This window comes from Pseudonaja textilis, chromosome Z, assembly GCF_049901715.1.
Source record: "Pseudonaja textilis isolate UNSWEBS1 chromosome Z, rPseTex1.2, whole genome shotgun sequence".
NCBI lineage: Eukaryota > Metazoa > Chordata > Lepidosauria > Squamata > Elapidae > Pseudonaja > Pseudonaja textilis.
In genome coordinates, this window is record NC_142008.1 from 75,500,871 (window position 1) to 75,522,020 (window position 21,150).

At 36.4% G+C, this 21,150-nt stretch overlaps 1 protein-coding gene across 7 annotated transcripts in view; it reads right to left on the reverse strand.

Annotated features, from left to right (window-relative positions):
• EZH2 (enhancer of zeste 2 polycomb repressive complex 2 subunit) overlaps positions 1 to 21,150 on the reverse strand; it is a 97,373-nt gene that overhangs the window by 18,879 nt on the left and 57,344 nt on the right. For all 7 annotated transcript variants that reach the window (XM_087916868.1, XM_026702307.2, XM_026702305.2 and 4 more), the window contains 7 exons: positions 16,212 to 16,452; positions 10,945 to 11,114; positions 10,700 to 10,794; positions 9,036 to 9,076; positions 8,327 to 8,452; positions 1,871 to 2,049; positions 511 to 606 (listed from right to left, as the gene is read on the reverse strand). In XM_087916868.1, coding sequence (XP_087772994.1) covers positions 511 to 606; positions 1,871 to 2,049; positions 8,327 to 8,452; positions 9,036 to 9,076; positions 10,700 to 10,794; positions 10,945 to 11,114; positions 16,212 to 16,452 — 948 coding nt within the window. The remainder of the gene's footprint in view (positions 1 to 510; positions 607 to 1,870; positions 2,050 to 8,326; positions 8,453 to 9,035; positions 9,077 to 10,699; positions 10,795 to 10,944; positions 11,115 to 16,211; positions 16,453 to 21,150) is intronic.

Genomic DNA, 21,150 nt, shown 5'->3' on the forward strand with positions numbered 1-21,150 from the left:
GGAAAAAAACAGATTTGAAATATTCCCAAACTTTAACCGACTCCCACCCCCACAGCCCGGGTTGGAATTTTGTTGAAACCAAAATTCCAACAACCAATGCAAAAACCAGTCCACCAGCAAATAAAGTTAAAAAAAATAATAAACAAAAAATGCAAACAGAAAAAAGGTGCAAAAAACTAAAAGTGTTAAATCGGCAAGCCAGCTAGCTGTCAAACCTGTTCTAAGCTTCTTTAAGAAAAAAAAAAGCTCTATCCAAGTTTCTTCTACAATCTTAACTATTCAGAGCCCTTAAAGGGTGGTCTGAACACAAAAAGATCCAATGAAGAACTGGAGACCGTTATTGAGGTGTGTGTGTCCCCTCAGTTTTCAACTCAGTCTGCAGAGTTATGAGACTAGATACTACCCATCCTAGATTATCCCTTCGGCTCAGTGGAGAAAGACACAGCTGTTTGGAAGAATTCACTATAATTTAGGGGTAATATATTAACTATGCAAAACAGTTGTTCTTACCTCACCACAATATTCCGAGATGAATTCATTTTTCTGCACTGGATCCTTAATGAAAATCCCCCAGCCTGCCACATCAGAAGGTGCTAGCAGCAGATGCTAGCAGAATGAAAAAGCAAGTGCCTTAAACAAGCCAATAAAACTAAAAAGATACTTAGTTCTAACAAAATACATAGTATGTAATATTAAAAGGGACAAAAAACAAGCAAATTAGTTGATTAACAACGATTTTGTTTTTCGTGCTTGTTCATATAAATAGTGAAATTCGACATGCAGACTCATAGATATTCACAGAAAATAGTTTTGAAACACAAAATGATCTTCCATTGAATCCACATCAGAGTAACCTCCATCCCACCCCAATTTTTCTTGAGTCTTTTGAAACTTTGAATCAGTATGAGTGCAGGTATTTCAAAACTGCAAAGGCATCAAATGAGGCAGTTATGTGTCAGTTAAAATTACACCTCATACATTAACAGCATTTTACTCAAAGCCTATTTGTTTTGTGTCACTGATACTATATTATCGACAGGGGAATTCTGTACAAGAGCATTAACATGAATAGAGTCTGAATAAGAACAATATAGCACTAATTTGCATAGAACTGTGCCATTAAAAGCAAGCTTTAGTTAAGATATAAAAACTAGTCTATGGTATTCCCTTAAAATTCCACTGTACTATTAGAAATAAAACAAAAATGAATATATTGTGTATTAGCATAATTTCCTATTTTTACATAAACTTAACATGGTGAAACCTTTAGAAGAATGTGCTATTACAGAACCGTCTGCTTTCCAACACTGAATTTATTTTGTGTTGCTTAATTTCTGTTAAAATGAAAGTAACAACTTCAGATGTACATATTTTTTGTCTGTGAGTATAACACTGTATGTTCACTAAAGAACAATTTCTATGGCAGTCTACCATAAGTGTAATATGTTTATGTGCCAATCCTAGTGTATAGCTGGTAGTTTCTATGTTAGAACAGTGTTCAAGATGGCTGATCACACAAGCTATAATATACAAGCATTTGATAACTGAACTTCCAATAGCATGTGTAAACTGTGCATTGAGAATATACAATTTCTGAATATACAGTTTCACACATCCTTTGGTTGCAAGCATGAAGTAATAAAACTAGAATGGTTTACAATCCTAATTTGATTACCATCCCAACAAAAAACACACTTAGAGTATTTTCCAACAAACTAAGTAAAATAAATCAGGGAACAGGTTATGTAAAAACCATCTTCCACTTTCTTGAAGAAGAATGCTCAAGGCATCCATGCTCTATACATTTTGAAGAGATGTCTATCATGAACAAAGATAAAATGTGTCATCTGTTCATAAAAAGATGAACCACCTTTTTGGACCCTCGTTGAATGCTGCAGTTCTTGCAAGACACGTTTTTGCTATCCCAATGATCAGCTGCTCCACATGTCAAACAGAGATCTGGATCACACTCACGTACAGCTAAGTAGCAAGGACATTGCTTTGTATTGCATTGTGCTTTACAACGGCATCCGGGAAACCTATTTTGGCCTTTAAAAAAAAAGTTGCATCAATTTATTTAATTCTGGATTGATCAGGATTTTGTTCAGTTTAAAATGCTAGGCAATGCAAATATAGGCACCAAACTGATGTAGAAACCCAAAGAGCTTCAAGTAGACCATCGCATTACATATCTAGAGGTTACTTATATAAATAGTTCAGGTAATACGATGTATAAGCAATTCATACATTTTAGGTGTATGTTATTTAAAATATTGTCTATTCAAACTGCAGTTTTATCAGTAAAGTTTTGGGACAATGCCCTTTGAAATTTTAATCCTCCATAAACTCTGTGTTTGTGAAAAAATGCTATATGCTGCAAAAGATCTGGGAACCAAAACAGGAAATCCTCCAGAATCATTTTAAACTTTTCAAAGATTAGCTAACTTTGAAATAGTATGAAATAAAACTTGCTGGAAAAAGAAGACCCAGCCCACAAACTGAAAAGAATAAAAGAAAATGTATTTAAGAACGCCAATAAACCAGGAAGATGGCTAGCTTGGAAATTGAAGAAACAAGCGGAAAAAAGATGGATCACTAAGCTACAAAATGAACAGGGAGAAATATGTTATCAAGAAGAAATAAAAAGGAATTCAGAAATTTTATGAGGATCTATATAAAGAAGAAGAATACGTAACAGAAGAAAAAGTGTCAAAATTATAATTCTGAGACAAATTTTTATGGGCTATAGAGGCCAATATATTTTTCCCAGAGCTGGATATGGTTCAAGGTCTGAAACTGAATCTGTCTGCTTCCATGAATTGCACTTTAGAATATTCTATATAAATTTCTTTATAAATGCCTTCTGTAAAAGAACACAAAAAAATACTAGAAAAGATTCCCTTCTAGGAGCTTATTCATTATTACTGATCTTCAGGAAGAAATATAAGCAACAGGAAAAGTCTGGTTGATGTTGCAGCAACAACAGTTTGGAAAACAGAGGGCTCCGTTGAGCTCCACGAAATCCAACTGCTGTTGGGAGACCCTAAGGGGTCAAAGACGCCTTGGAGGAGTGGTGAAGAAAAGAGAAGTGCTTTGTGGACCACAAGGAACTCACAATTTCCTCATTAGGTCCGAAGCAACCTCTCCTGAATGGCATAGGGACGACAGCCATTTTTGGCAAGTCACAAGCTAGGACAACTGGGACCATAAGATCTGTGCAGGTGTGGTCCATGGACAGAACATTGAAACTGGATGAGATAACTTCGAACTCTTACTCTAAAGACTTAACTTAAGTACAAGAATTTCAAAAAATAATCTCCAAGCTTTAAGGAAGCAGCGATTAGACACATGGAGAAGACTAAAGACTGAAAATTAAGAGGTGAAAGAAATGCCCAAAGGAAGCTTTAAGCCTGGAAAAAAGCTTAAATAATCTGAAAGGTGATTTTTGAGAGAAAGTGTCTTTCTTATTTGTATCTTTAAACCTCTTGGATTTATCGGATAATCAGCTGTTGACACTGACATACTGTTAATGTTGGAATTTGGAGAAGGAGAGTGGAAGAAGAGGAGCACTACAACATGAGAACTTTCAATGAAAGTGAGGAGTGTCTAATACACATAAGAAAGTAAACAACACCTAGAAGGTGGCCTGCCTGACCTTGATTCTATCTTAGAAGATGATTTGGATATTTTGAAATACTTAGTATGTTTCTTTTCTTTTTTGAATATTTTTAAGATGAATAAATTGCAAATAACTAAACTCTATTAAACTAGTTATCAGATTGGAGAAAACCTAGTGGATTAATTTGGATTTGGATTATTAATGCTACTTGACAGAACACTCTACAAGGCAAAAGATGAAAGGTAATAGAAGAGAAAAGAAGAAAAGTTGGATAAGATTTTAAAATTTGGACAATTGAGAAGACAAATAACTGGAAAACCAAAAGGCTGTAAATATTAAAGAACTTTAAAGATTATAAATTTAGGGGATTTGGAGGTATAACTATGGGACTGATTAAATCTTATTAATAATTGGCTCAGTTGGGGGTTTTAAATATTGAGACATTGGAAGCATAGAGGTATATTGAATAATTTTTACTAAATTGTTACAAAATGGATTATCAGGGGATAATAGAGGGATATGAAGAAATAATTTTGATGCTCAAAAGCATGCATGAAACTATAAAGAACAATAAGGAGACAAGGGGATTGTCTAAAGATAAAGAAATAAGTGCAGAAGCATCTTAACAATTGGGGGGGAAAGATGAACATGATATTCAGAAAATAGATGAGAAATTAGAAGAAGCAGTGGAAGAGAGAAATCAAAATGAGATGCCAGAGGACAAAGATAATGAAGGGAAAGGATTGATAAATAGGAGTCAAATAGAAAGCTCCTTAATGTTTATAATAAAACAGAGAAAAAAAGAAAAACTCTTCAAAAAAATAAAGGTTTAGAGAGAAAAACATCTCTTCAAAAAGAGAAAGACTTATGGATGGTTGCCCAAATGATACAGCAGAAAGAGACAATTGGCAACCTGAAGGAATACTCAGTGGGTATAAAAATGTCAAAAAAAAGTTATATAAGATTCGGCACTTCCGGTTTGTTGGCTTCGGTGACAGCAGGGATTCGCTTTTCTCCGCGATCCTTGCTGTGCTAGCCGCCTTGGTGCCTCCGATCCTGACGGATTTGGAGGCTAAGGCTGCCCTGTTGGGGCAGCTGAAGAAAGGGGATCCGGACAGGGGTTGAGGGGTATCGCAACCCCCCCCAGCCTGCAATAACCCCTTCTCTCAAGATGGTGGAGCGGCAGTCTTTATGGCCGCCATAAAAGAAGCCGGCAACTGGATAAAGAATGTGCAGGAGGAAGAAGAAGGAGTAAATATGTCCTTAAGGTCCCAGTTCGACCAAGAAAAAACTTTCGTTTTAAAAGTTTTTCTTGGTCGAACTGGGACCTTAAGGACATATTTAACACCTGGGAAAATATTGGCTTTTTTCTGGATGCTACAATGTTCCCGATTGATGTTTTCAGCGCGAAGAAAAGTGATGAAAAGGGAGTTACTCTCCCTCCCTTATGGAATTAACAAATGGACAAGGGAAACCAGCCTTTTAATAGAAGGTAAAACCTAAACTCCTTTGTTATAAGTGGGAAGGGAGAGGTTTGGGAAAAAAAAATTTTACTCTAAGACTTTGCTGGAGGAGATGCCTTGAAGATAAAGAGAATAGAAATTAATTTTAAAAAAGATTTAAAGCACAGACTGGATGTTTTTCTTTCCCTAATTTGACTTCACCCCTAGAAGAGAAATTGTAAAAAGAAGAAGTTTGTACTCTGCCTGGACTGTTTGATGATTGCGGGATTTTGGGACTTTTGGGAACTGTTTTAAGTTTGGAAATAACTGATTGGCTTAATAATAATAAGAGGATACAGAAAAGAAGAAGAAACAGTTCAAAATGGCTCTATCTCTTGATGAACTAAAAAAACAATATTTAAAAATAAGGAAAGAAGGCAAAGATGTTATGGGAGAAGCCCTTTGTTTCCTAGATATGGCGCTTGTCATGTGTCAGCAAATTAAACAACAGCTGGAAGAAGCCGAGGAAGAAGAAGCCATTTTTAATGAACTAAATGGTGTGACTAAGAAAGAAAGGAGAAAGAGAGGAGCGAAAAGGAAGGACTTAAGAAATAAAAAAAATATTTATGAAAGAGAAAAAGAAGATGCAAAAACAACAGAATGCTAGAAAGCAAAAGGAAAGAGGAATGCAACAGAAAGGGGAAACCAAGAAGGCAGAGGTTTGGAGAGGAGGGGGTAAAAAGTCTAGGCGGGCTAAGAAGGAAAGGGAAAAGGGGGGAAAAAGTTACAAAGGTATAAAACAAGATGGAGAAAAGAAAATTTTTTTTTAGGGATAATGGGTAATGTATGGGTTTTTTTTTTTTAAAAAGGGGGGATTCTGCAAAGTACACATGAGTATTGTAATAGTGGTATTTGTATTATAAGTAGATAATCAGAACTTTTTAAGATCTAATAAAAGACTAAAATATTAAGGTATAACTTTAAAATGTTTAATAATGAATGATATTAAGTTTTAATAAAATACTAAACGGAATGTTTAAAATATTAGTTTAAATATAGAGTTTAATGGATTAATGTGTTGACTGTTATGGATTTATTATTGTAGTATTGGTTTCTGAAATAGAATGTACTAAGCAGAATCTGATTGGGATTTAGGTGTTATTTTAAATTTTAATTTAGGGGAATGATAGAAAGGCATCATACTCTGATTAGTGATTCCAGGGGTAACTATTCTTTTTTATATTGAAAATGAGACAGATGTAAATGGAGAAATGGACAAAAGATATAAAAATATTTTTCTTTAAAGCAAGATTAAATATATAAAACAGAATTAAGATGAGGCAAAAGTGGAGAGGAGTTATATAATAGATATAGAATGGTAAACAAGATAGGTAATGGTATATAAGAAGAGCATGAATTCAATTGAAGTCCATACAAAAAGAGGTAATCTGGGGCCAAGTTACTTTCTAAAAGAAAGTTTTATGTTTTTATGTTTATGTCTTATGTGTGTGTGTTCAATTAAGAATTAAATAATAAAATCTCGGAGGAAGACTAGATGAGAATAATTATAAACAAGCCAGAGGAAAATATAAATGTGATGATTGAATAGTAGATAAATAAGAAAGGAAATATGATTGAATAATGATTAAAGAGAAACAATGTGGAATTTGGTAAAGGGAATTTACGTGTTTATATGGAAATGTGATAAATTATAAGTATGTGATATAAAGCAATGTGTTACCTGCCTTGTAAAGATTTACAATGAAAGAGGTTTTATGTTTTTAATGTTTAATGATGTTTTGTTTTGTTTGTTTGTTTGTAAAATCAATAAAACTTGTTTAAAAAAAAAGTTATATAAGATTCCAAGAGAGAAAAATAAAAGGGTGATTAAAAAGTCAACAAATGGTGGAAACTCCAAAAAGGTTAAGAAATGATTGATAGGGATAAAATATATTAATAAAATGAAAAAGTAGAAAATACAAATAGAGAAAATAGTAGCATATATATTAACAGATAATAGAATTTATAATTAAAAATAAACTAATCTTAGAAGGTAGAGGCTTAGGATTAGGTCATCTAATTGTATTTTAATATTAACAATGTGTTAAAATATATTGTGAACTTAACTTTTAAGGGTTAGAAATTGTGGGGATTTTGAGATATAATCTTGGGATTGGTTAAATTTTGTTAATATTTGGCCTTATTAGGAGCCCTAGACATTTTGGATATTGAAATTATGGTGGAATAATGAGTAATTTTTAAAATATTAAATATTAGTGACTTAGTAGGAGATAACAAATTCATGGTGCAAAGAATGCTATTTATGTTTAAATGAATTAATTGGGGGAAAATGATAAAGAATTATAAAGAGAGAATGGTGTTGTTGAAGTTGGAAGATTAGGATTATGCATACTTGTTTGAATTATTATTGTAAGCATTGTTTAAAAAGGACATTGACCCAGTAAATGCATTGTCCACAAAATATACATGGTGTGAAAGGAAAACTGCAAATAAAACATGAAATAATGAAGAAATATGAGCTTCAAAAGAACAGAATCATGGGGGATGGGGGGAACTATTGCACTGGGGAATGTTAATGGCTGCTATGACTGACACAATAACTGCCTATTTTAAATGAGTTTTATTTACAATTTAAGTAAGAAAACAGAACATAGAATCATAGGGCTGGAAGGGACCTCAGAGGCCTTCTAGTCCAATCCCCTGTTCAAGGCCGAAACTTTATAACATGCCAGTCAAATGGTTGTCCAATCTGTTTTTGAAAGAACTAACCTGACACTGAGTATTTTAAAAAAATCCATCTTTCAGTCTGAATAACTATCTGTTCAATCTCCTTCCTCTGATGAGCTAAACTTAATATCAGTTTCCGATTAAAGGGATATTGTTTTTTTTTTTTAATGTAACAACTCCAAACCAGAACCAAAAGAAAAAATACAGCTAATTAGACAGGGAGTATGGAACGAAGTGGAAGAGCTTTAGCAATTTGCCCCAGTATACTTTTAATTAGGGATCATTCGGTCTTGAATCTTCTACGTATTCTACCATTGGGAGAAAACTTCATAACGACCCCAAAAAGGCAAATTGTGAAGACTCTTCTTCTGTCTCCTGCCATCTGACCAGATTTTTTTAAAAATCTGAATGAATTATTAAACTTTGTTAAGCTTTTCACAAGAATGGCTTTAAATCTTTATCAATGAAACAACTTCTTGTGTAAATCATATTAAAATAAAATTTCCCCAATACTTACATTCTGAACTGCACTGACAGAATTTCTCACAAAAGTTCTGTGCAATTACACAGGGACATGAATTGTCACAAGGCTGGCGTGGATGATCACATGGCTGGTAGTTATAAACATGATTAGATGATCCATCTGAACAACAACAAATGTAGCTATTATTAAGGACAAAAAAATTGATAAATCTTCTGAAGAATATATTTTCAGCCAAATAATTACATAAAACCCCTGCATATCCCTATATATTTTCAATAATTAGGGAATGGGTACGAGAAATAACCTAAATTCAATGCAACAAAATCTTTTAGTACTCTTATCTTTCTTTTTTGAGCCAAAGGAGCAATATGGAAAATATATTTTTGGATGTCTCCTGATGCAAGAATTATAAAGGCACACCGTTACTGTTTTCTACTATAAAATGTTTGGAAAAAGGAGTAATGTTTTATTTCTGGAAGTGGATCAAGCCCCAAATCTTCCCACTTTTCTGATATATTCTTAGAACTGGGAAAATACTATACTGATCCTAGAGTCAGTATAATTTCTATTTCTCTCATGTAGGACAATTAAATCAAGGTAGCCTTCTGGGTTATATTAAACTAAAATATCCTTAGGGACAAAATGTCTCCATATACATACTGAAATCACTTGCTTATTAAAATTTACAGGTAGGATAAGAAACAAAAACAGAATTTCAGGTCATAGGTTCAAAGATGCTAACCCTTCTTTAGCTGTATTTTTCTGCAATGAGCAGCCCACAGTCTATAAAAAGAAAAACATACAATATAGTTAATAGATTTTTCACATGGAAAATGCACCAAACTCAAGCTACATTTAAAAAATAAATTTTGATATTTTGTATCACTTTCAGAAAGAAGTGTCATAATGGCACAATTCAGTCTCTTGTAATTCAGTCTCTTGCAAGGGATGAAGAAAATAGTGAAGGTCAGTTAGTACAAAGCAGTGCAGGGCAGTGACAGGGAGATTGGATCTGATCGGAAAGGCTGCTTCAGAACTTCCAAGATGTTTGGAGCTATCTGCGGGACAACTGTTTTGCAATACACTGTGAATGCTTCCCAGGTAATCAGTTTCGTACTGCATTGGAATTTCCCAACATTTAAAGGCATAGATTTGGAGGGGGGAGAGGCAGGTGGAAGGAGTTGCAACATCCCTGTGACCACTTATAAGTATAGGCATACATCCAAGCACCTGGATTCTGATTACATGACTGTTTGGGAGGGACGTCTGCAACACACAATTTCAGGCACATATATGTCTATTTGTTCAGCACCATTGTAATTTCAAATGGACACCAAATGAACATTTATAAATCAAGAACTACCTGTGTAGGTCAAACAGAATGGGCTGGTTCTGAGGTTTCAGATAATTCACAATATACACTGCTTGGATGGAGACAAGGCTATGGCCAGCAGAACACTGACTAGACAGAAGTGCTCACAGCTTCATACTACTACCCATCTACCAAAAAATAAGATATAACCATTCTCGCTAGAAGAAATTATATTTTACATGGGTGGGTACACTAAAGAAAATCAATAAAGTATATTTGCTTTACAAGTAAATGTGGAAATACTGAGGGACTCCAAAGTCAAACTACTATTATACAGGTGATTTATGGAGTTGTCTTGTGCACTGACTGCACACTTTTGTGTTTTGCTAAAAATGAGCATTCTGGAAGGAAGGGACATAAATGTTCCAATCTTGGTAACTGGAAAATTCTAAAATCAGCAAATGAAAATCATCCCCACTATTTTTATGGCATTATAAAGATTCCATATTCATTTTCCTTGACAATACAGTTCAGCTGATTAAGGAATATTAATAGTGATTTTCATATTTGTGGCTTTAACTGTTAATTTTGGTTAGCTATCTTTAGTAATCTCTGCATAGAAGGACAGGATACAAATAAAATAACAGTTGTGTAGGAATTCTCTATTATTTTACAATCACAAATGGTGAGGTAATGACATAATGATATCAACAAACCAGACACAGCTATTTTCATCTCCTTTTCTCCATATTGCCATATTTCACTGCAAATTTTGACAGTGAAATTATTTTAGAAAAAAATCCATTATTTATATTTGTTTTGAATTTTAAAGTTATTACAGGAACATTTAAAGCACATGTTTTTTATATCTCAGAAAGTCCTTATATTAAGGACATTTTAATTGCATTTCAATTTCTATATTGATTTGCAATAGATTCTTCCACTCAAATATTGAAAATTTTCTGATGCAATCCTAGAATGCACTATTAACAAAAAATAATAGTATAGTTTATACTTTTTTATTTGCCACATTCCTTTCATTAATATTTAAAAATTTCTTTTTTAAAATGTTGTGGGATGGTTGACTGATTTACCTGTGTTTCCTTTTTTTCTTTCTTGGAGGAGTATCAACATCTTCAGCAGGTGCTGGAGCAATAATACTAGATTCCTTTACTCTAAACTCATATACCTGTAAAATATTAATTATCTCCTAAGTTTCATTGCAATGTTTGATTGAGTTGAATTTGATATATTAATGGTTTCCACAAAATTGGATACATTTGAAATTACTAAATTTCACTAATAATATTTTTGAAACATTTTCAATATTTAGGCTTACCTGCCTGCATGTTTTGGTCCCAATTAACCTGGCTATTGCACAGAAATTGTCATAGTAGGTACCAATGAGAACCCTGAACATAGAAGCTTCAGCACCACTCCATTCAACATTTTCTGGAGGCTCTGTATTTGGTTTCATCTTGATTGGTGTTTGACACCTAGAATTTGCTTCTGCAATATTAAAAGAAAACAGTTTTAAGTCTCAGAAATAACAGCAATGATCATACCAAAAAAACAAAACAAATAATCAAGCATTCTACTTTCAATAACATACCATTTTAAATATAGCCTGGTAGGCAACATGTGTACTTTACAGCCAGCAGGCATGACCAAAGTGAAGAGATTGTAGGAACTGTGGTCCAAAACATATGGAGGACTTCATATTACTAGTTCCGATATACAGCATTGTATAATGTTAATAAACTCTAATCTCACCCCTCAAATTTCTAAAACAATTTTTATTTTATATTTACAATTAATGCAGGACTTCCAGATGAGGAATGATGAGCTAGCATGTCTCTGAATGACTGGAAATAACATTGTAGCCACAAAGGAGTAGCAAGTAGACCAGTCCCTTGGAATCTCTCTGGATAAAGAGAGAACAAGAGATTGCACGCTTGTACTCCGAATAGCAACTTGCAAAGTAGCAATTTCCTGTGGGTTTAAATACTTGAAACAAAAAGAAGTCATCATGCTCTCAACAGTGAAGAAACCTTTTAATGAGCAGTGGGTTCACAAACCTTATTTTTGAATCACTTTTTGAAATTATCCTGAGGCTAATGGAGAGTTTCAAAATGCAAAGCCATCTGGTGATCTTACTTTAATTCCAAAATAAAAGAAATATTAATTATAACCTTGAGAATATTTTTAAAAATGGCAAAAGGCTATATAAAATTTTATTTCAATCAAGTTATAAACAAGGTTAAGGACAAAACAAATTTGAATTTTTTGTTATGGAATTTTGGAAATAATTATATAAACAAATGGCACCTTCACAGGAAATAGAAATTTGGTATTTTATTATTTTAAAAAATAGATACCAGGGGACAGACATTCCAGATATAAAGGGATGGCGGGGGTTACAGGGTATAGTATGACACTTAAAATATTCCAGGAGATATTTCAAGAATGGAGACAGAAGCTAGGAGCTTGCTTCTATAGATAGACTATGTCCAAAAGATGTTAATGAAGAAATAAAAGGTGTGGAAGAGAATATTCTGGAAGATTCATAGGATAAAGAACTGAAACAAACCTCATGTGATGCAGAAATATTAGAATATAAAGAAACTGTTGAAATAATATAAAATAAAAATGTGGTTTATAATAGGGTACCCAAATCCCAGTCCGCAGACGGGTACCAGTCTGCAATCTGTTGAGAACCAGGCCGTGCAAATGGTAGGCGAATGCACGAAGTTTGATTTGTGCATATGCAGGATCTAGATTTCATGTGCAAAACCATCCCCTCGCCGATGCCACCAACGCCGGTTCATGGAGCCAGAAAAGTAGGGGACAGCTGGATTATAAGACAGAGATGACAATTAAAGTGGAAAAACAAATGATAAGAGAATGACCATGATCATGACTCCTTACTGGATTTACAAAAAGGCTTTCCAAAGCTCAAAGAAGCCTTTGAAATAGGAAAAAAAAACTGAAGAGAGATCAAATTCTATATCCACATCTGAATGAATTAAAGATCAAGACTGCTAAAACCAAAAGAAATAAGTACAAAGCGAGTTTGTTTGACAAATGTTAAAATAAGACATGCTTCTATAAAATTTAAGCTACACTTTATTGATTTTTTGCTGATACCAGGATTGAAATATTAATGATATTGGCATATGGATAAGGCATGAGTTATGAGAAGAACAGATACCTTTTTGAAACCTTACAGGGGTGAAGAATTCTAATTTTATTTGGCTTGTGATGAAAATTAAAGGTCACTTCTTTAAATATTTATTTTCCCTTTTTATTTTTTATTTTTCTTCTTTCTTTTCTCTTGCATTTTCTATTCTACTCACATATTCCCTCTTCCCCCTCCCTCTTTACTCTTCCTTTCTGAGTTTGATTCTTATTGTCTTTTTTAAAAAATAAATAACAATATTTGGGGGTAGAATCAGAGAAGCAATAAATACAAATGTCACCAATAATATCCCCAAAAGATAGGAAATTCTTATGATATTCCTGTGTGAGTTTCAACTACACAATTTACTCTCAACACAGAAAGAAAACTAGCAAGCCTAAGGTAGGGAGGGAGATCGACTGAAACAGTATAGGCCAACTTATTTTATGCTATAAAAGTAAATGATTTTACACAGCACAGTAAAATTGATTTGTAGTAGCATGCTCCAGCATGAAGTTAGAAATTCATGTTTGAGCACCTTTGATACCCCTTGAAGTATCAAAGAATATACATTGTAATTATTAAATCTAACTTGATGAGATAAAATTGTCAAACAATGGATTAATTACCATTGTCAAGAAAAGCATTTCTTAGATTTTTATCTAAGGTATAACTTGAAGAATCTAGCATGTGTTGGAGCATAAAGGAAAAAATAATCACACACATTTAATTATTAGCTATTTCCATCATATTATGTCAGAAGTATCTTACACAGTAATTATTCAATGTTCCATTTATTTACTTGACTTAAAGCAGTTCCAGTTCTGTTGTTCAGTACGCATTTCTGAAGAGAAAGTATCTCTGATTAAATTTTGGTAACAGAAGAATTTAGGGCTGATATATAAAAGGACTGAAAGACTCTTGTTTTGTTCATTCTTTTGATGAAGTTCAAGTGCCAGAACCTCAACATGGCTTTCTCAGCATGAATAATCACTATTATATTATTATTATTACATGCTTTAAATAAATTTTCATTGTTAATTGGAGTAGATTGCATATGTGAACTCGATTAAAAACTTGAATTAGATTTACTGGCCTACTTATTCTTTTTGGACTTAGAAAATAGTTTCTTTTCATATATAACATGAGCAAAGGAAAAGAAAAAGGAAGATAACACGCTAGAAAAGGAAATTCTCCCTCCCAGAAATTAGTAAAGTTAATCCTGTTGCTGGATGCCTACTTGTATTATTATGAAAACTTAATGGCTCCAATTATATTAATCTCTTACACAATAACTTCATACTTTTTAAAAAATGCACACAAACAAAAGCAATTTAACAGAAACTACTTTTGCTCAGTTTAGACCAGGAGTGTCTAACTCGCCTTGTCATGGCAGCATCACGTGATGTATTGGGACTTTTTTCCGCTTTGCTAAACCAGGCAGGGATGGGGCCAGCATGTGATGCCTCCAGCCCACAGGCCGCGAGTTTGACACCCCTGGTTTAGATGGATATACATGCATCCGTAAAAATACATCAAATCAAAAGAATGTTATATATTCTGAAATTATCATTAATTAAATTCTGAATTTAATTCTTATTCCCTAAAGGATTTTCAATAATTTAAATTATAGGTAGTTCTCAAGTACAAACTTAATGGAGCTTCCTAATGAAGTCAAAAAACTCATCAAATGAGTCAGACTTAATTTTACAAATTTTTTAAATCAAATTTATGAATTTAATGAAATGACTCATTAACTGAACAAAGATCTGATTTACTATTTCCTCCAATTTGTTAATTGATTGCTGCTACTGAGAGGCTTTGCCCTATGCTGCCAGCCGCCCATCAGCTGTTTCCAGTACAGCCTTCAGCCTAGAGCTAAAGTGACTTCAAGCAGGCTACAGAAATCTCCCTTTGCAATACTTTTTTTTAAAAAACCCATTTGTTGATACGTAAAAAAAAAAACCTCAACCATTGCCACTAGCTTAAGAGTCTCCAGCCTCAGAGGGAGATGGGGAGGAGTCAGCGTTTACAGAACTGTCAACTTGCAGTAAGAGATGGAAGGGACATTCAGGTCATCTAATCTAACCCATTACTCTCACAACAGAGTATAGTATTCCTGATACCTATCGAATCTCTTCTTAAAAACTTTCAGTCATAGGGCACCCACAACTTCTGGAGGCAATTTAAATTTAAAACCTACAAACTACAGTAATTTATGTTAATCTCCAAAATAAAAACAAGGAAACACAACAAAGCATTATAAGCTTTGTGTAATGCTGGCTAGTTTAAAGGCAAATGCAATCACACTTTATCTTTAAAGGAGCATACTTACATACACAATAGTTTGCAAAGTAGAGTACTTAAAAACAGAGCACTTCCCAATGTGTTTGTTTGCAAGCACTATAGAGCAGTGATGCCACAGGTGACACGCAGAGTCATTTGTGCAGGTACGTGACCCAGCCAAACTTACTTCACTGTGCATGTGCGTGCCTCCCAGCTGATTTTCGCCTATTTGAGGCCTTTTTCAGCCTCCCAAAGGCTTGAGGGGAGCCTCTGCAGCTTTTGGAGGCTGAAAAACAGGCCTGTTTAGTCACTTCCTGAAATAGCGAAAGTGACAAAATGGGCCTGTTTTTCAGCCTCCAAAAGCTGCAGAGACTTCCCTTGCGCCTCTGGGAGGCCGAAAAAGCCTCAAACAGGCAAAAATCAACTGGGAGGCAATGCTGGGAAGGGGGCAGCATGGAGATCACATGCGCATGGGGGGGGCGCACGCATTAATTTTTGACACAGGACCCCAAAAAGGTTAGCCACCACTGCTATAGAGTAAGAAAAAAAATGTTTTTAATACTTACAGAAGCAAATTTAGTACTCCAGTCTTCAAGCCTGGGCCAAACAAGAGTTGAGCAGTACCAAAAAAGCAAAAACAAACCAACATCGGCTCGGTTCTTGTTTGACCATGTGACCTGGGACAAAAAACAACAACAACAACCCTGCCAACTTCAACGGCCCAGGCAAATCACAGAATTAAAAATGGCTGCCGCTGCAGCAGAGACTGAATCCAAGTCACATGGCTACACAGTCCTCTTTTTAGTTGCAATTCTGAATTTCTAACATAAGTACCCTTTCTGAATAATTTTGTTTCTGTGAAAACTTGCTAAACAAATATTTATACCCAGGGATTACCTGTATTTGTGAATTCTGGAAGATGAACAATAAAGGATGACTATACTATAGAACCCAAAACATGATAGTTCAGGAACATTTCTTACAATGAAAAATTAATTTCATTATTTTCAAAAGCAGGTAGTGTTCTTTTTCAAAAGCACAGGTAACATAGCTCTTCAGTAAAACAATTGAACTTTAATCTAATATTTCTAGCCCAACATAAACACTTTTAACAAAATTAGCAACATCCCACACTGTCTTACCAGAGGAACTTGAAGTCTCATCTTTTTTCTCTTCTTCTTCTTTATCATTATTTTCACCTCCAGTTTCAGTTCCAGCTTCTCTGTCACTGTCTGTATCCTTTGATTCTAGCACATTTATGGTTGGTGTGCTGGGCCTACTGGTATTATTTGGAAGCCTTCCCCTTCTACGACCTCCTGGGCGCTTTGGTGGTGTTTTTATTCTCTCAGCAGTCAAAGCAGCAGCAAACTCTTTAGCTCCTTCCTAGCAGGCACAGAAGTATTTCAGGATATAGGAAAATGCATAGAAAATAGAGCCTTACTAAAATGTGGTTTAAAAAACATTGGTTAGAATAGAATAGAATAGAATAGAATAGAATAGAATAGAATAGAATAGAATTCTTTATTGGCCAAGTGTGATTAGACACACAAGGAATTTGTCTTGGTGCAAACGCTCTCAGTACACATAAAAGAAAAGATACATTGGTCTAGTATTAAAAGCAAATTGATATGTTAGATCAGAACTACAAGTAAGATTGTAAATCATAAAGATAAATATAATGAAATTATAACTAAAAGTTTTAAAAATCTGATTTATTCCAGTCAGTTCCCTTAAGAATTCTGTATGGTAGCCTGATAATTTTTATTACCAGAAAGAAAAATTGGGGCTTAATAGGTCATGCTTCAGATTCTATCAGCTAGGAAAAACAATGAATTTGTATGCATTGTTTGGCAGATATTTAATTAAAGATGAATTAGCAGATCGTTACACGAAGGATCAGAGTAGATCTGGCAGTGGCAAAACCCATGATTGATCAGTTCAGTGTCCTATTTCGGGACATCATTTGTAGAGGGATAGGATATTATAACTCTAAAACTGTAAAGGGAAGAGCATTAAATCATATTCCAGAAAACATCCAGGAATATTTGGAATAAATGAGAAGCTTAAATATATTAAAGGTCAATAAATCTTGATCGATGGACTTAGTTTATTTTAAAATTCTATGTTCTCAATTCACTGTTTCATAATTTCTATGGCTATTCTGGATAATTTCTATGGCTATTTCTGGAGGGAATATCAATATCAATAGCACTTAGATTTATATACCACTTCATAGTGCTTTAAAGCCTCTCCCCAAGGCGTTTACAGTCAGCATACTTCCTCTAACAATCTGGGTCCTTATTTTAGTGACCTCAGAAGGCTGAGTCAACCTTGAGCCAATCAGAATCAAACTCCTGGAAGTGAGCAGAGAGTTAGCCTGCGATACGGCATTTTAACCACTGCATCACCACTGTACCTTTCAATAGCCATTTCTTTGTTTTCCTACTGTTTATATTTATCTAAATTTCAATCATTACTAGAAGCATCCCACCAGTGATCAAATCATAGTTTAAAAATATCACATTTCAACACTAAGGAGGTTCAATTCTGAGGAGACCTGTTTCTAATATCAAGGCCACAATGAAAATGCATCCGGATGTTTGCAAATTAAGAAGTCAAACATTCTGACTATATTTTCATAGAGACTAAGAATCAAGTCTCATTGCATTACTGTAAAAAAATGTTAACAACTGAAGCCTTGGGTCCACTGTGTGACCATGGCCCGGGAAGACACTGCTGCCGAGTGGATAGTCTCCCTCCACAATTATGGATGCAGCAGTGTTCCTAAGCTTTGACTGATTCATGATGGCCATGCACAAGCGGTTTGAAGACTCACTCCCCCAACACAAAGGCCAAACCTGCATCAAAACCATCAATCAGGACCATAGGGGAGTGGCAGTGCACAACCAAGAGTTTCATGAACTGGCATTCTGGCTGACCAACTGGCCAGAGATCATCCTAATAGAGTGCTTTCAAGATGGGCTTAACAACAAGGTATACTACATCTGTATCTCACAGGGAGCCCCCTGTACTCTCCACCAGTGATATGTGCTAGCTAAAGAGGTGGGTATAACCTGGCTGGTCCCACAGTCAAAATTTCCTGCGGATGGAGACGTTTTCCTCTTCTGGTGAAGGTAGAAGCCCAGAGAACACTAAGACCTAACCTCAGCCCCAAATGATGACCTCTGGATGCTTCAAGTGAAGGAGGGAAGGGCACCGAGCCACTGTCTTGCCAAAATGACCCCAAAGACTGGTGCCAACACTGGTGAAAAGGTGGGAAAAGCCACCCCAAGGCACTGCAAGATGGTGTTAGAAGAAGTTGAAATCACTGAGTTCTCTTGACTACTGGGAGCAGAAAACTCCAACCACCCAAGAGGAGCAAAACTGACTCTGATGATAATCCCCTGGTAAGTTGCCCTGTGAACCCCATCACCATCACAGTTGAGCTGAATGTGCCATTACCAAGCACCCAGAGGAAGGAGTTAATCTTACTGGACTCGAGCTGCATGAGATGCAGCTCTGAGGTGATGGAAATATTAGGACTCAGACTCTTGACAGTTAAGGGTACCCATAGAATTTTGCCAGCTAGATGGGACAGTGGCTAGGGGAACCCCAGCTCACTTTTTAGTGGATCTAATCCTTAGATCCATTTGCACAACAATTCTAGTGGCCATTTCTCAAAAAAGACATTGAAAGCTAGCCAATTGCCCAGTGTGTGCATTGGCCAAAAGATGAGGGAAACTCATGGGACTACTGCAACTATGGCAAATCCCCATGCCTCTTGGAAAGAGATCTCTATGGATTTTTGTAGTGGAACTGCCTGAGAATGCTGGAAACACCATAATTTGGGTGGTTGCTGACTTGTTCTCAAAATCCCTTGTTCAAAGACCCCATCAGCCTGTATCTTAGCTAAGCTATTGGTGCAGCATATTTACAGACTTCATAGTATTTCTGATCGAATTATCTCAGATGGGGGGTGAAATTCACCTTGTGCTTTTGGTGCAAATTTTTGATACTCACAGGGACTACCCCAGCCTTAAGCTCCTCCCACCACCCCTAAATGCATGGGGGGGGAGTGTGCAAACAAGCCAACCCAATATTGATCAGTATCTCAGATACTATGTTAATTATCAACAAGATAATTAGACTGATCTTTTACCATTTGCAGAAATGGCGGATAATAATTCAGAGCATAATGGCAGCACCAGATTTATCCCTTCAGGGTAGTTTCGGGTCAGTTCATAGGAATCCCAGAACTAGCTAGCTTTGGACAAACTCCAGAACTCCTCATTACAAGAATGGATACAACAACTTCAAAATATGTGGCCAATAGGATTCAAAGCTTGAGGGAGTGCAAGAAACCTACAAATGGCAGGCTGATAAAAGATGTGCCAAACTAAAGGAATTTAAAGTGGGAGACAGAATATCTCTCTCCACAAAAGTACATACAGTGTATCCAATGATTAAAAAAACTGGGCCTTAAGTACATTGGTCCCTCCCGAATTAACAAAATTATCAACTCAGTCATGGCACAATTGGAATTGCCCAAAAACCTGTAAAGAATTTACCCTGTACTTCATTGTAGCCCAACCGAGCTTCAAGAATTCCCAGCTTCAAGAATGCCAGCCTTGGGAAAGGAATTTACACTGGTGCCTGAAGCACTGTGTTCCCAAAACATGAGAATGAGACTTATTTGAACTGCTCTCCCAATGGAGAGGGTTTTGGACATTGGGGATTGCTTTCAATATACGACTTTCGCACTGTTTTTCTTCAGAGCTTGTCTCATCCCAGAGGTGGTATTCAACCGGTTCTCACCGGCTCGGGTGAACTGATAGGAGTGATTTGGCATGGGTTGCTGAACCGGTGGTGACCCCTGGCTGGCCATGCCCCCAAAACGGATCGCCCAGTCACCCACTTGCCCCAGTCGCTCTCCTAGCTTTGCTTACCACATGGTGGCCATGGCGCAGCTCAGGCAGATGTTCCAGGGTTGCTGCACATGTGCACTGCATGTTCAGCTGCTACAAGTGCAGTGCACATGTGCAGCAGCCCCGGGACATCCGCCTGCCTGCCTGCTCTCCTTGAGAAAGTTTTCTTCCTTCTCCCGGTGGATGCGCCTCTTCCAGCCCAGCCCAGCCAGCCAACAGGTGGGTGGGGGAATGTCCAGGGGCTTCTCACTCCGCTTATTGCGATATGCCTGCAGCAGCCCCTCAGGCTTCCTGAGCCGGGAGCCGCCATTCCCAGGCTTCTACTCACCCGTGCTTGGTTGACGCCTCTTCACCTTACCTGAAGCGGCTAGTCCTGCCCCTATCCATCACCTGGCCTGAGAAGGTAAGGGCAATGGCAGGGGACAGCGAAGCGGCCGGGTTTCTATCTTCCCCCCTGTTTCTCTGTGTCTGTGGGTGTCTATGTGTGTGTGTGTGTCTCTCTCTCTCTCCCTCAAAGCCGCGGCTGGACTTTCCTTGGTGCTCTTCGCTACTTTCATTTCTTCTTTTTGGAATCCAGACTGGCTGAACAAGGATTTCCAGCCACGCTGAAAGCATCCCTTTGGGCAACCCTCCTCTTCCTCCTTCTCCTTACGTGTGTACGCCAACCTCCCAGACCCGCTACGGCCGCTGGTTGCAAGAGGAGGAGAAGGGCTGGCCGAAGAGACTGGTTGAACAAGGATCGACAGCCATGCTGGAAGCATCCCTTCAGGCAACCCTTCTCCTCCTCCTGGTGAACTTCAAATAAAACATAAGGTGACACCAGTCACTACTGGCACATGGAACATATGCACACTTCAAGACAACCCCTCAGCAGATCAACCAGAAAGAAGAACAGTCCTGGTTATCAGAGAACTTGCAAGATTTAACATTGATATTGCAACCCTGTGTGAAATTTGTCTAGCCAACGAAGGTCAGCTCACAGAAACAGGAGGCGGTTACACGTTCTTCTGGTATGAACGCAGCAGTGATGAACGCCACAAATCTGGAGTTGGCTTTGCGGTTAAGAATCATCTTGTCTATAAACTTGCCAGTTTTCCAAAGGGCGTGATGACTGACTCATGACACTGCATCTGCAGCTACCGAGAGGAAAGCAAGC